Source organism: Plasmodium knowlesi (assembly GCF_000006355.2).
Source record: "Plasmodium knowlesi strain H genome assembly, chromosome: 14".
NCBI lineage: Eukaryota > Apicomplexa > Aconoidasida > Haemosporida > Plasmodiidae > Plasmodium > Plasmodium knowlesi.
Window position 1 is genome coordinate 111,728 of NC_011915.2, and position 14,413 is coordinate 126,140.

The following is a 14,413-nucleotide window of genomic DNA, read 5'->3' on the forward strand; positions in this document are numbered from 1 at the left end:
TGGTAATCAAGCAAATGAAGGGAAGTTCAAAAGAAGGCTAAAGCGGCGGTTATAAAAGTTGCACAATTGATCAAATCTGATAATCATCCATTTGGATTTATTACACATATAGCAAGAATATTATTATATAAAATAAAAGGCACAAAATTGTATATATACTTTGCTGTCATTCACATATATTATTATTATATGTCCATTTAACGCTATTTAAAATTTTCTCCCGGAATTTTATGGCAATATTTCTTCATTCGTCGCATACAGAGCAATATACGTATTAACATAATATAAGAAAGATGTGCTTTTTCTTTTCCTTTCTTTTTTATGTTCATTTGTTTTTTTTCTAAAGCAACATTTGTGCGCAATGAGCAAAAAACTATATCTTTTCTCAAACAAATATGTACTGTATATATATATGTGTGTATATATTTATATAATGTGTACTTACATAACAAGTAAAAATTTGTCACATTTGCTCTCTTGTTAGATATACAATTCATTTATTACATAAACATATCTAAATTACATATGTACATTATGAAGCAAATATACACTATGTTAACACTATATATTATATGTACAATATATTTTTTTAAATTTTGAATAAAGAAAAAATTAAGAAAAATTTCATGGCCTATTTTGTGGTAATGTAATATAGCAAGGAGCTATAATAACAATTGTGTTCTTCTCAAAATGAAATAGTATAAAGCCTTATCTACGAGTTAGCAAAATAATATAAATTTATGCCTATAAAGAAAAGAAAAAAAAAAAACACACACTTGTTTGTTTATCTAGCTTGAAAAATTAAATCTTTTGGTAACAAACTCCATTTAAATATAAAAGCAATTTTAAGATGAATCCTAAAAAACGTGTGTGTGTGCTTTTTTTTTCTTTTCTTTATAGTTGAAGTAATTATATACCTGCAGTTATGTTGTTTTATAAAAACTATTATTTCGAATATACCACATTTTATAACAAAATCGTTCAGTTGAAAATTTTTGTTTCTAATTCATTCCCCCTTTCTTTTATATCTTCTTTTCATACATTGTTGCACTCTTCATAAATTTACGATGAAGTGATATGGCGAATTTGAGAAAAAACGGCATAAACACCCCTCCCTTTTTTTTTTTTTTTTTTGAGTTGCGTTTTTAAGAAAAATTATATTTATGAACTACTTGAAAAAAACGCGGTATGTGATTTTTCCCATCTTGTGATAAATCCACATTTATGAACAATCACTGGGTTTCTAAGAAAAAGGTCAAGGAAAAATAGTTATTAAGTAAATCCTGCAAAAACGATTCTTATATAATCTTCTGTTTTCATGCCACAGTGCTCCCGCCCAGTTGTGCTTATACATAAATGCACATAAGTGTAAGCTATCTATATACTTATATATGTGCCCACTGTACGCAAATTCGCGAGAATAGAATAATTTCCTTTCTTCTGATTGCAAACATTGGTCAAAAGGGAGCAGCGCATCCCCCCCCTGAATTCTGCAGAATTCTATTTCTTAACACCTGTGTGAAATTCCTGAACTGTTTTATCTCGTCTACTTATCTTATAATCACTTAGTTGTGGTAAAGATAAGAAAATTTGAATCATATGAGAGTAAATCATTTTCAACATAGTGGGTTTTACATTTTTTTTTTCAGCTCCTTCTTTTCCATTTAATGTAGTCACAGTTCGTTTTTTTTCAACGTTGTGCAAAATTCAAAAAGAACTATCCTTTACTAAGGAGAAAGTAATTCCTTCCATTTCTTCCATGAAAATTTTCGAAAATATATGAATTACCATGAGCTCTGATCGCGCTTTTCCTCACGTACACCGTGTTTATAATGGTCTATATATAAATGTGCATATTTAATTTTCTCTTGCTTGAAAAACATTCCACTGTGCCGAAATTTACGTGTACATATATTTACAGGATTGTGTTTTTGTATACATGCACAAACATAACTACGCCACATCCTCTAACTAAATTTTAATTTTATAAAATTTAAGCAGGAATAAACAACGAAACAAAAAGGATACAAAAAAAAAAAATAAATAAATAAAAAGGTAAAAAAATGTAATTTTAAAAGCACGCTAAGCGTTCTTCTTCCCCTTTTGTGTTCCTGTGCTCTTCTCTGTTCTCCTTTGAAAGGTGCAATGTTCCAAAATTATTAAAAAAAAAAAAAAAAAGTTAAATTTTATCCTACCTTCGATCGAACAACAAAAAAGGAGCCCTAAAGAAAATTTTTAATTGTTATTGTAATTTGTGTTACATAGATAGGAAAAAAAAAAAAAAAAAAAAAAAAAAAACTCTTTTTCTGCATAAAACTTAATTAGACATACAATATTCCTCATGTATATTTTTCCTTCTTTGTCTGTTTTTTTTTCTACATCATTCGAATGGTTCTTTTTAAAAAATATAAACAGGCCTTCTCCATATTCCCCCCACTTAGGGGGTATGTTCTTTCCTTTTCCTTTTGCCCTACTATTGTTATAATCATCAGGCTTAAAATTAGTCCTATAATGGAACACCTAAATGGGTGGGAAAATGAAGCAGAAAGAAAAAAAAAAGTAAATAAAAAGAGCCGATAAAATCAATTTCTCATATGGATATCTCTACACAGATGATCCAAGTATAGTATATGTACACATAGCAGGCCCCTCCTTTTCTTACCAAATCGTAGTAACTAAGGTAAACACTGTCCAAAATAAGTAAGGAGCACTCTTCTGACACGAACTGGCTTTGTTAATCTTCAATGGTCAAGGGGGGGAAAAAAAAGGGGTTCAATTGAAGGAATAAACCACAATTAAAGTACATATTTATATATGCACAAAAAGGCTCTGCAGTTATAATTAAATTGAGCACACCTGAATTGTCCCAAAGTATGTCCACAGAAAGCACACTAGCATTAAAAGAACCTCAGAGAATAGCTAAAAAAAAAAAAAAAAAAAAAAAAAAAAGAGGAGGAAATATGTTGTGGAGGAATTGAAGGGGGGGGAGATTCTACACTGAATGAGAATCGAATGAAATACATTCGAGGATCTATATCGGACACACATTTCTAGAATCCATGTTATTTATTCGTTAAAGAAGCCTCTAGTTTATCATCCTTATATTCATGTGAAAGTCTATCACAGAAACTTCACAAAAATGGTTACGGAGCACTATACAATACACAACTCGTAAAAACATACCCCTTTGTCTTCCTTTAATAAAACTTGAACTCTTCTTACAAAAGAAAATAAGAAAAAACTCTTCAGAACGGGAAGAGGCATGCCGTTTTTCGCAGATAAGAAAGAACTATGATATGCTCAAAAATAAAAAGTACATCCAAATTTTAAATGTTAACCCAAAAGATTACCAATAATATTGCTCCTATGATCCATGTTCCTGTAAAACAGGCAAACACAAGAAAAAAAAAAAAAAAAAAAATAGTGTGCGTGGAAATTCGGTCGTTCACTCCGTATTGAAATATTTACCACCACTTCACTACTAAGTGCTTTTCCTTACTGCAACCCTGAATGTGTTCCATCCGCTTTATAACACATTTCGTAGTTTCCATAACGAAATATACACAAATTTCACTTACGTAAATATCCATCGCAATTAACGTTTAAATCCAATGCCAAGCTTGCTATTAGTAGGATGTCCACAAATACAATTACCAGGCGCACCACAGTTTCCTAATTAATTATTTGCATGTTCTCTTTTCAATTTTCTATATAACTTACTATTTTTTTTTTTTTTTTTTTTTTTCTATTAACGCAATAGCACAGTGAAGGTTTGGTGAGCAGAAAAAAAAAAAAAAAAACGGCAAATGCTTCATGTGCTTATAAAAGAATGACACTTGCGTAATTCGAAACAAAAATGATGAAATACCGCTTCTACAAAAAACAAGTAGACAAAAGTGGAGTAAAATAATATAAGTTAAGAAGGAATTAATGCGTGTCTTTTGTTTTGTTTCATTTTTTTCTTTGCGACATTATTAATATTTCCCCCCCTTTTTTTAACTTACCTCCCAAAAAATTCTGATTTTCAATCCTCAGGTCGTCCTCGGTTTCCGTGAGCGCAGTCCTGTGGACATGTTCCATTTTCTAACCAAAAAAAAGGACACAATAGGTTGACGATAGATAGAAGTGCGAAACACAGCTGGATAACAAAAATGCGATAAAAAATATATATTGTGAAGAATTACAAAAAATATGCTTAAAAATTACATATGCCAGAAAAACAAAAATTCATGTATCAATTTTTTGTGGCGTGATATGCAAACCCTTCGGGTGAGTGACAGAGACTTATATTTCCACACAAATGATTGTTGCTTAAAGATAATTATTAAATTTAAAATAAAATGTACACTTAAAATGGAAGGTACCTTTAAAACCTTTTTTTTATGTTCCTCCATTATCTTCCCAATTGGAATTTTTTTTTTTTTTTTTTTTTTTTTTTTGAATAATCTAATTGGGGATATATGTATATACACAGCTCCAGAAAGAACGAACTAGTTCAAATGCTGTTGTTCACTTCCTCTTCTTTTTATTCAAATTAAGTGAATTCGAGAGTCTTCCATTTGCAAATGGAAGAATCTGTTAATTCGTCGTTTTTTTTTTTTTTTTTTTTAACGCGCAGAACTGGTAAAACGCGTTTCTACAAAACATAGACGAACTGTTTGACCATTTACACAGGAAAGGGACAATTCAAAAATGAAAGGAAAAAAAAATATCACTTCGTTCAAGTGCTCCAATTGATAAAAATTACTTAATAATAGGGGATAAAAACGACCTTCTCCGTTTCCTTCAAGGATGCTCCAACACGTGTATATACTTACATGTTCACATGTTTACGTATGCCTTATTTAATTCCCTCATTAGCCATTCATCTATTCTGCCTTACTCTGTCAATCAAACATTTGCTCATGTGTTTGCCTATTTATTTGCTCATTTGTTTGCCTATTTATTTGCTCATGTGATTGCTTGTTTTCCCCTTGTGATGGTAGCGCACAGGAGCCCATGTCTGCCATGTCTGCGCATTCGGAGAAGGTAATTACAAATGTCGTTACTTCTTAAATGGATAAAAGGAAAATTCCTATAATCGTGAGTTGCAGTTTTACAATATTTCATTAAACGAGAAGGCATAAACTCGGGGCTGAAAAAGTATCCTTGATAAAACTGTGGGAAAATTAAGTCAAAGGTCCAAAATAATAAGGACACGGCAAATGTGTTTCCAAATTCTGAGTTATTTACTCCTTAAAAATGGAACATTAAACGAATAACAAACAAAGAAGAGCAAAAAAAAAAAAAAAAAAAAAAAAAAAAATTGTTCAAATACTGGGCGTTCTATGTAAGCAACACCCTTCAAAGCAGATATAGTTATAGTTATAAAAAAAATACCGCTATTAACAAATAGGTTGTGCTCGTACATCGCACATTCCTACTTCTTCATTTAACATAAAAGGGATCTTAAAAATGGGGGACAAAAAAAAAAAAAAAAAAAAATCAAAACATGCAACAACATTCCAAATGATTAATTAGAAATATATTTACGCGCAGCCTTTACAATTATTTACAGTTCCCAATCACCCTCCTTCTTCACTTGAAAGCAAAGTTTAACGACAACCCGGGGGTTTCCTCCTTGCCACATGCGTTTACTTCTTCCTGCTCCGTCACTACTCCACCAAAATGAACCATTAATGAACCATTAATGAACCATTAATGAACCATTAATGAACCATTAATGAACCATTAATGATACTAATGTTTATTCTAATATTAATAAATTATCAGCCTCATTATTTCCCCATCATGATAACGATTTTTTTTAAGTTTTATGAAGTACACAAGGAGGACAAGTAAACACAGCTCACTTCTCACTAGTTGTGTCTCTGTCTTTTTAATAACAGTTCCTCCTGCTCATCTTCTCTGCTTCCATCGTTTGGCCTTTTTCTTACGTTACTCCCAATATTACCATTTTTTATGGTTCCATTTTCGCCATTTCCTCCAAATCTGCTACTAGTATAAGACATGCTGAAGAGAAATTCACCTTGAGGAACGGTACTAGCACCCATGTTGCTTTTCAATTTGTTCTCAGTCCCAAGCATATAATTTACTTGCGCAAAATCTTTCCTTTCTTTAAAGAGACTTTCCTTATTTTTTCTCAATCCATTTATGCTACCCTCAGAAGAATTGGATGAGCTAAATATCTCGTGATTTATGTCATTTTGATCTTCCTTCCAGTTTTTTCCTTCCATTCTGTTTTTACCAATTTGCGAAAAATAAGTATCAATGATGTCTTTTATGTTTTCCTCTGTGGTGCTCCTACCAAAATTTAAATCTAAATCTGAATAATAATTTCTTGCAATTGCATTTTTTATTAACGAATCCCACATGCCGTTTTTTTCTAAATTTTTTCTGTTTCCTATTATCCATAAGCAATCCTTCGCTCTGGTAAGAGCTACATTTAATCTTCTTTCATCTTTTAAAAATCCGATATTGTTTCCACGTATATTATGTACCGATTTGAAATCATTCTCAGTTGTCACAGATTTCCCTCCCACGTTGAACCACTTTTTTGTATGCAGCTCGTCCACATAAGAGTCGTCCGAAGCGGGATCTTCAAAAGGAGGATCATCCAAACTACGATCGCTATTACTACCATGACCGCCCCTTTTGACACGTGGATAAGAATTTACACTTCCACTTTCTAGTTCATCTTTGTTTCTAAACATTTCCAGCGCCTGACGATTTGAACGCACACAAGAAAATATGATGATACTCTTTTCTCTCCCTTGAAACGCATCCACTGTGGAAATTTCTGGAGAGTTACTCGATGGAAAATAACCTTCAAACATTCTCTTGATTAAATGCACTTGAGATAAGTACGGACAAATAATTCCTATGTCACTTAAGCTAAAATTAGCAGACATTTTGTAAAAACTAGGAATTGGATTTTCATCATTTTTGCTACTAAAAAAGTGGTGAATGTATAATACTAATTTGAATATGAAATATGCCTCCACATAATTAATGTATGATTTATGGCATGTAGTCGACTCTATTCCTTCGATATTGATAAATTTATAACACCCATATAGATTTAAATAATGCAAATAAAATGATGGCTTGTTCATTAAATTTTCATCATTTTTTATCAAACCCTTGTAAAAATACATGTTCGGAAAACAACAAATTTGTTCCCTCATACGATACTGCACGTTTAGCAGAACGCTTGGAGCATTACATAATAGAAGCCTTTCAAATAATGATCTGCTGTAGCCATATTTTGTACAATCAGACGAAAATGTGGTAGCCGGCAATTGCTTTGGATCTCCTACCATAATTACATTTTTAATTTTTAATCTGAAAGGTATTAAACAACTTAATTCCACACATTGACAAGCTTCATCTATTATTAAATATTCAAAGTCTAAGTTCTCAATTACGGGAGATGCACTACCTGACAGGGTGCTAAATATCACTTCACTTTCGAAAACCATATTGTCTTTATTACTATTTGCATAGAAGGAACCTATTTCCTTGTCCGTATCTATCAGTTTTCTTTTCTTCTCCTCAAAACATTTCTTTTCTCCTTTCAGTTTTTCCAAACTCCATTCGTAATGAGAAAAAGATTCATTAAATAGATATAATAATTTTTCTAAATATTTTATATCTACATTGTTTATAATTTCTTCTGAAAAAAAATCGTTTACATTTTCAATTTTTTCAAGTGATGATGATTTCGACTTAGTTTCGTTAAAGTCGAAGCAGTACTTCTTAGAATCGTTGTGATTTAATTTGCCTCTCAATTCTTCCACTCTGCTACATGTGTGATCAATCGCCTTAAGAGAAAGGATCATTTTATTTTTTTTTTCATTAAAACGCGTTTCGTACACGTTCTTTTCCATATTTTTTCTCCTACTGAATATATAATCTAGTGAAATGGGTTGTATTTCTTCATGTGTCTTTTTCGATATACCTATTCTGATGCATTTGGGAGTGATGGTTTGTTTTTCCAAGTCTCCATGCCTAGTACGCCTTTCCTCTGCATTCCCGCTTTTCACTCTTTTTTGTGCATTTTGAGCCTCCACCATTTTCTTCATCTTTGGGTCAGATACACCGTTCACATGGCCATGCCCCCCCAATAGGCCCATGGTGTTGCTCATGCTTATGCTGTTGTTGCTACTGCTACTGCCACTGCTCTTTTTGCTACTACTTGTTGATCTACGCATATTGGCAAAATTTATTAATCCATCATTTAGAATCCTCTTGGCAATTTCATCGATTGCAGAATTGGAAGGAGAACAAACCAAAATTTTTTTATTGCAATTTTCGTTCTGATCATTATAAGCACAATCCTTCTTTTTTTTTCCTACTTGTCTTTTTTCATCATTATTCCTACTATTAATAATTGCGTACAACGCCGATATAATTCCAATAACTGTTTTCGTCTTCCCTGTACCTGGTGGGCCCTGTATTAATGAAATGCTATTCTTATTTAGCAAAACCATTTTAATCGCCTCTATTTGTGATTCATTTAATAAATTATAATTTTTCATAATATTCAATATATACTTTTCCATGCTACTTAACTTACTTGTCCACATGTCACTTCCTCGCGTATTTTCTTCACTCAAGAAAGCATTACTAATGGACATGTTTCTTCTGCCCTTCAAATTTTTATTACATAAGGTAGGGTTTAGAATTATGTTAAATAGAGAGGAATTCCTACTCAAATAAACACTCTGAAATTCTCTTATATTTGTCATTAAGTTACACAAGAAATAGGCATTGAATTTATTACATGTAAGACAATTTAATTTTAATCTATTTTTTTCATTTTCCGATTTCTGGATAAGAATATCTTCATTCATTAACTTCACATCACACATATTTTCCGTTTTATTCATGGAAAAATCTACCAACCCTATTAAATGTTTATTGCTCTTTAATATTTTCTTCAAGTTATGATATTTAACAGTACCCTTATCATTATCCAGCAAAACGTTTCTCTCACTTTCGAATGGAATTAAGGCAATCAAGTCCATTGGCTTCAAACTATCATCGATTGCCTTGTTCTCATTTCCTAATGACATCTGCCATTCTATCCAGTAGGAAGTTTTCTTCTTCGCAACTAAATTTAGCACGTATCTGTTTGTTCTTCCCGACATTTTATTAATCATACAACACCTACACTCTTCCAGAACCATTGGTTTAAAAACTCTGCAAAGGGGAGAACACGAAAAGCAAGTATAAAAGGGATGGGACATGAGGAAGGGTAATTAACAAAATACACATCACGTACTATCTTCTCTTGCCAAATGAAATGGTAAATTTTTGGACAAGACTATGATAGTCGAAGGAGCGTGTACTCAACATTCCAATTGAACAATAGCACCACCTGGACAAGTTTGCACACGCTTTCCATATCAAAAAAAAAAAAAAAAAAAAAAAAAAAAAAAAAAAAAAAAATGATGCACATAAAACTTTTTCCCTCACCTGTAGTAGTCTTCCTCATCCTGGAAGTGCAAAGGAATCTCCTCATTAATGCACATTTTATACTTCAACATACTTTCCAAAGAGCTAAAATCCCAATTAAGGAACTCCTGCAACATACCATAATACTTATTCATACTATTCTCTGCTTCCAGTCTCTTCTCCTTCATCTCTTTAAAATACTCATGTTTGTTATTCTTCGTATTTGTTTCATTCAGTACTATTGCTCTCTTCTGCGTTTTCAAGGCAGCTGTTTTTTCTAAAATTTTTTTGGCCCTCTCTAAAGCTGCTTCTTTTCTCATTTCCTCTGACATGTACTCCACTTTGGGTTCCTTTTCTTTTCCTTCAACTTGTTTGCATTTTCCATCCTTTGAACTAAGGCTGTTAGAGGGGGAGTGAGACCTCGATGCCGATCTGGACATTCCTCTTGACGCTACTTCTGATGTTGCTCCCATCGCTGATCTAGATCTTCCTCCTTCAAACTCCTTCCCCTTGTCAAATGTAAATCCATCCGAGTTATATTCTTGTCCGGACCGATTCACCACTTTGCAGCTGGGGTCGCTATTGTTTGCTAGATTCTCTCCGTTGGGACCTGTATGGGATGGAAAAAAAAAAAATAAAATAAAAAAAAAAAATAAAATAAAATAAATGCGCATATATACACATACATATGTTTATGCACTCAATCGCTTAGTATGATAAACGTACCAAGATAAGTTGCTCTTCTTCCTTCTGCGGTCTCCAGTCCTGTAATGGATAGATCATTCCTTCTCTCCTTACCCATTAACATTTCCTTCGCTTTAGTAAACAATGCTTCATAGTCGCAGGCCTCAGTCAGTTCCTGGACATATATAGGCGTAGCCAAATTCTTCAATTTTAATTTAAACTGGATAAGATTATGCAAATGGCTTTCATGCCCACCGGGTTCTTTATCTTTTACTAGACCTATCAGTGCATCTAAGATGCTGTTCATAATTTCCTTCTGCTTTATTAACAATGAAGCATTCGTTTCATGGTGACTAAGTGAAGACAAATTGGATTCGACAAAATTGAAGATGCTTAAAATTTGCATTGAGAGAGTGGTAAATTTTCTGAAGAATAATTCAGGTAGTATAACATCCGAGGAAAAAGGATCCCCTCTTGTATAAAATTTTCTGATGAAAGAAATCCAGGTGGAAAAAAAGTTCAGAAATAATAACAAGGAGTCTCTTGAGAAAATACGTATAGAATGCGTCTTTGACTTTATCGAAAAAGTTTTTATTTTTATATTAAAAATAATAAATATTATAATTTTCCACAAATTATCTATTATTAAATTAAGGATTCCAAGTAGAAACTGATTCGCTTTTCTCTTGTTTATATATTTTTCTACACATTCAATAGCCACATTCAGATAAAACCAAGTCTTGGAGTTTATCAGCGTGAAGCATTCTAGCACATCAATTTTTTCATCAAAATCGTTGCTTATGAAATTTGTCTTTTTTAAATACAAAATCATTATATTACTAAACTGGAATACTGACAATAAAAAAATGTACATGTACCTTTTCGACTGGAAAAAGTTCACTATGTAGCTTTTTAACATGTAATCATATTTATCAACTGTTATATTATACCTTTTGTCTTCGTTCTCTACATCTCTAATAATTACAACTGGTGGAGAAAAAATTCCACTTTTCTTTTTAACTCTATTTAACTTATATTCATCCTTCATCATATACTTCGCGATCAGATCGTATGATTTTACCACATGCCTTCTAGTTTTCATACTTGCATTACTTACGCATAGAAAAAAAAAACTGTGCATGTAATTATAAATCCCTTTTTCGTTTACTTTGCTCTTCCTAATGGACCTGTTCATGAAAACTTCGAACCTGCTTAATCCATTGGAATTGGACTTCTTCACACCCTCCTTATTAACATGATGCACCATACCCCCATTGGCACTGTCGATCCGATTGCTCCTGCTGTTTCTATCCGGAGTAGCACCAATTACTCCCTTCTTCCCTCCGCCCTTTTCGTCCTCACAAAACGTATTACTGTAAAAATAGAGCATGTGCATATCCTTGATGCTCTTCGAATTTGAATCACTAGAATAATACACCTCATCATCTGATAATGGCTCGTCAAACACCCCCTCTCCAGTTATCCCCTCATCATACGTTCCGTCCAGAGATAGTTTTTCTTCATACGTTTTCGCATCGAACAACTCCTCCTGAGAATCTTTAAGCGTAAGCAAATCATCATACATGAAATCTACGTAATTTTCAATATTTTTAATTAAGCTAAAAACCTTATTAAGAAAGGGAACCGAAGAATGCACCTTAGACTTATATATGCTATTCGAAATTAGATGCGAGAAATACATAGCTGTGGAGAAAAAAAGGCACCTGCATTTTCTGCTTTTCTCTTTCTTTAATTCTTTCATGAACAATTCTACAATTTCAAAGACATTCATAAATAGCACTTTATACTTTTCTATCTCCAAAAGGGACAACACCCTTTTTACAATGATGTTGGTTAATTTTACAAACAAGACAAAAATATATTCAAACATGTTTTTCAAATCTAGAAGAGGGAAACCATCATCGCAGATGGATGCAATGTACTTCTTAACATCTTTCTGTTTATCACTAAATAGTATATTTGTCGTTCTACTGGAATATTTACTATCTCTTATATTTGCCTTCAACAGATGTAGGAGCAAAATATTTACGTTCTTCCTCTCATCATTCCTTTTTTGTTGATCCCTATCGAACTTCATGCTCATCAGCGAATCGAAGATTTCAAAAATGGTATTCTTCTCCAATGAATCCCGAATGGACGAATCAGACAAAAGGGTCGACAAAACCTGCAAGAGTGCACATGCAACAGAAGGAGGGGGAAAATAATGTATATCCTCCTCAGCAACGCGTGGAAAGCTCCACCTTTATAAGTAGCCACAAGAGCAAGTCTACATATGGTTAAAAGTATAACCCGCTTTGAATTACCTTAATTACGTACAAACGAACGTAGTATTCCCTGTAGCTAATAAATTGCGGAAAGGAATGCAAAACAATGCAATCAAAAGCATTTTTTCTCTCTCTCAGACATTTTCTGTACAAATTTTTTGTATACTCATCGACTTCATACGAATTCACAAACATTCTTTTCGTCGCGTCCAAAATGTTGTATACAATATTTATGCAAGAAAATGTAGTGGCTTCCTCAAAATATTTATTCTTCACATTGGTATTTTTCGAAATGTACAACTTGGAATTTTTTACAAAGTACAACAACTTGAATATTAAATTAAATAACCTATTTATTACTTCTTTATTTTCTGAAAATAGGATACCCAAGAAATATTCATACATGTCATTTTTTGTAAAAAAGGCCTTCAAAGATAAGCTCTCTAAATTATATTCATTCATATAAAAGGTCATACTGCGCTTATTCTTTTGCACACATGATTGTTCCGATAACAAATTACATGTTTCCGTTTTGCTCCTCCTCCTAATAAGGGATAGCAAATATATTGCACTGATTAAGCACTGTATATACTTCAATATATCATAGTCTGAAAAATTTTTTTTTAAAAAGAAATTGTCAGTCTTTTGAACATTCGAGCCGACATTTCCCTCCTCAGGTAAACTCGTTTTCATCATTTTAATAATACAAGCGTCTGCTAGCTTTACCCAGTAGGACAAAATAGATATTATCAATTTTTTATTTGAATCATTTAAAAAGTTGTCGTCCTTTATAAAGGTAAAATTTATAATTTTGAAAATTATCAACTGGATAAAATTATCTCCATATCTCAGCGCGTTCAGCATTAAAGAGTAAAGGATTATTTTATCCTTCAGAACTTTTATTATGCTATTTTCCACATCCCTATGTTGGAAAAGGAGGAATATATGTACATACACATAGGATTGCAAATTTTCTGTCATGTTATAGCTATCCCAATTCTCTTCAGATTCCTTCTCCTTGCAATTTAAGTCATCCTTTGGAGAATCTATCTTCTTACACATTTGACTATTCCCTATTGTTAACAATTTTTTACACTTTTTAAATTCCATATGGACAAGATTGCAAAGAAAAATTAGCGATTCATGATGAGCATACTTTTTTATAATATTATATATAGTGTCATCCTTTAAATTTAAAAATTTTTCTGTAAATAATTTCAGATTTTCTTCATTTATTTGGTTCGTCTCCAAATGGTAATTATCATTCACTTGAAATATTTTCCCCCCATTTAGCATAAGCTCTAACACAACAGAATCGACCTTGTCATATTCGATAGGACAAATTATCTTATTAAAGAGTCGATTAAAATTGAATTTGAAAATTTCTCTTTTCACGAAATTTATTAATGCTTCTTCATTTTTTTTAAACGTGGATATCATTTCTAAGAATTCCTTCTGCAACAGATAATAAATCATCAAACATTTTTCACAGGTGTCTATATTTTCAATAATTATTTTTTCTATCTTGTTCAAACTTTCCACATGTTTCACTTTTATTCTTTTTAAATTTTCCACTACATGTTCAAATCGGTTCTTTGAAAGTATATCTTCACAAAAGACAGAAACAAATTCATATTTTTCAATAATTAAAGTCGCGTAAAAAAAGAGAACCGCTTCTGCATAGTGATGATTGCAAATGATATGACTCGTATCAACAACTGGGTCCTTTATCTTTTCCAAAATGGATCTTAACGAAGATATGTACAGATCGCCCACATTGTCCTTTAAGATAGATTTTTTTAATTTTTCAAATAAGCTAAAATCCGTGACGCATTCTAATTTCGCATTGAATTGATTTTCCATCTAAATCTGTAGAATATGTCCAATCTGTTTTGTTCTGAATCGTTTTTTCTTAGCCCAATGTAGCTTCTTCTCGCATCGTCTCTTCTGCCTATTCTCCCTCCTGTGCCTTTTTTCTTATTCGT

The 14,413-nt window shown here is 32.2% G+C and overlaps 2 protein-coding genes across 2 annotated transcripts; both read right to left on the reverse strand.

Annotated features, from left to right (window-relative positions):
* Positions 1 to 2,186: 2,186 nt before the first annotated feature.
* Positions 2,187 to 4,080, reverse strand: PKNH_1402600 (uncharacterized protein; the record flags this gene model as incomplete). Its single annotated transcript, XM_002261880.2, has 9 exons — positions 2,187 to 2,222; positions 2,475 to 2,520; positions 2,663 to 2,739; positions 2,857 to 2,919; positions 3,184 to 3,243; positions 3,351 to 3,379; positions 3,579 to 3,672; positions 3,869 to 3,873; positions 4,005 to 4,080. 9 exons carry the CDS (start codon positions 4,078 to 4,080, stop codon positions 2,187 to 2,189), a joined length of 486 nt encoding a protein of 161 aa, XP_002261916.2.
* A 1,778-nt stretch (positions 4,081 to 5,858) lies between these two features.
* PKNH_1402700 (conserved Plasmodium protein, unknown function) lies at positions 5,859 to 14,291 on the reverse strand (the record flags this gene model as incomplete). Its single annotated transcript, XM_039113629.1, has 4 exons — positions 5,859 to 9,204; positions 9,481 to 10,069; positions 10,186 to 12,328; positions 12,468 to 14,291. The coding sequence occupies 4 exons, from the start codon at positions 14,289 to 14,291 to the stop codon at positions 5,859 to 5,861; spliced, it is 7,902 nt and encodes a 2,633-aa protein (XP_038970002.1).
* Between the last annotated feature and the right edge of the window lie 122 nt (positions 14,292 to 14,413).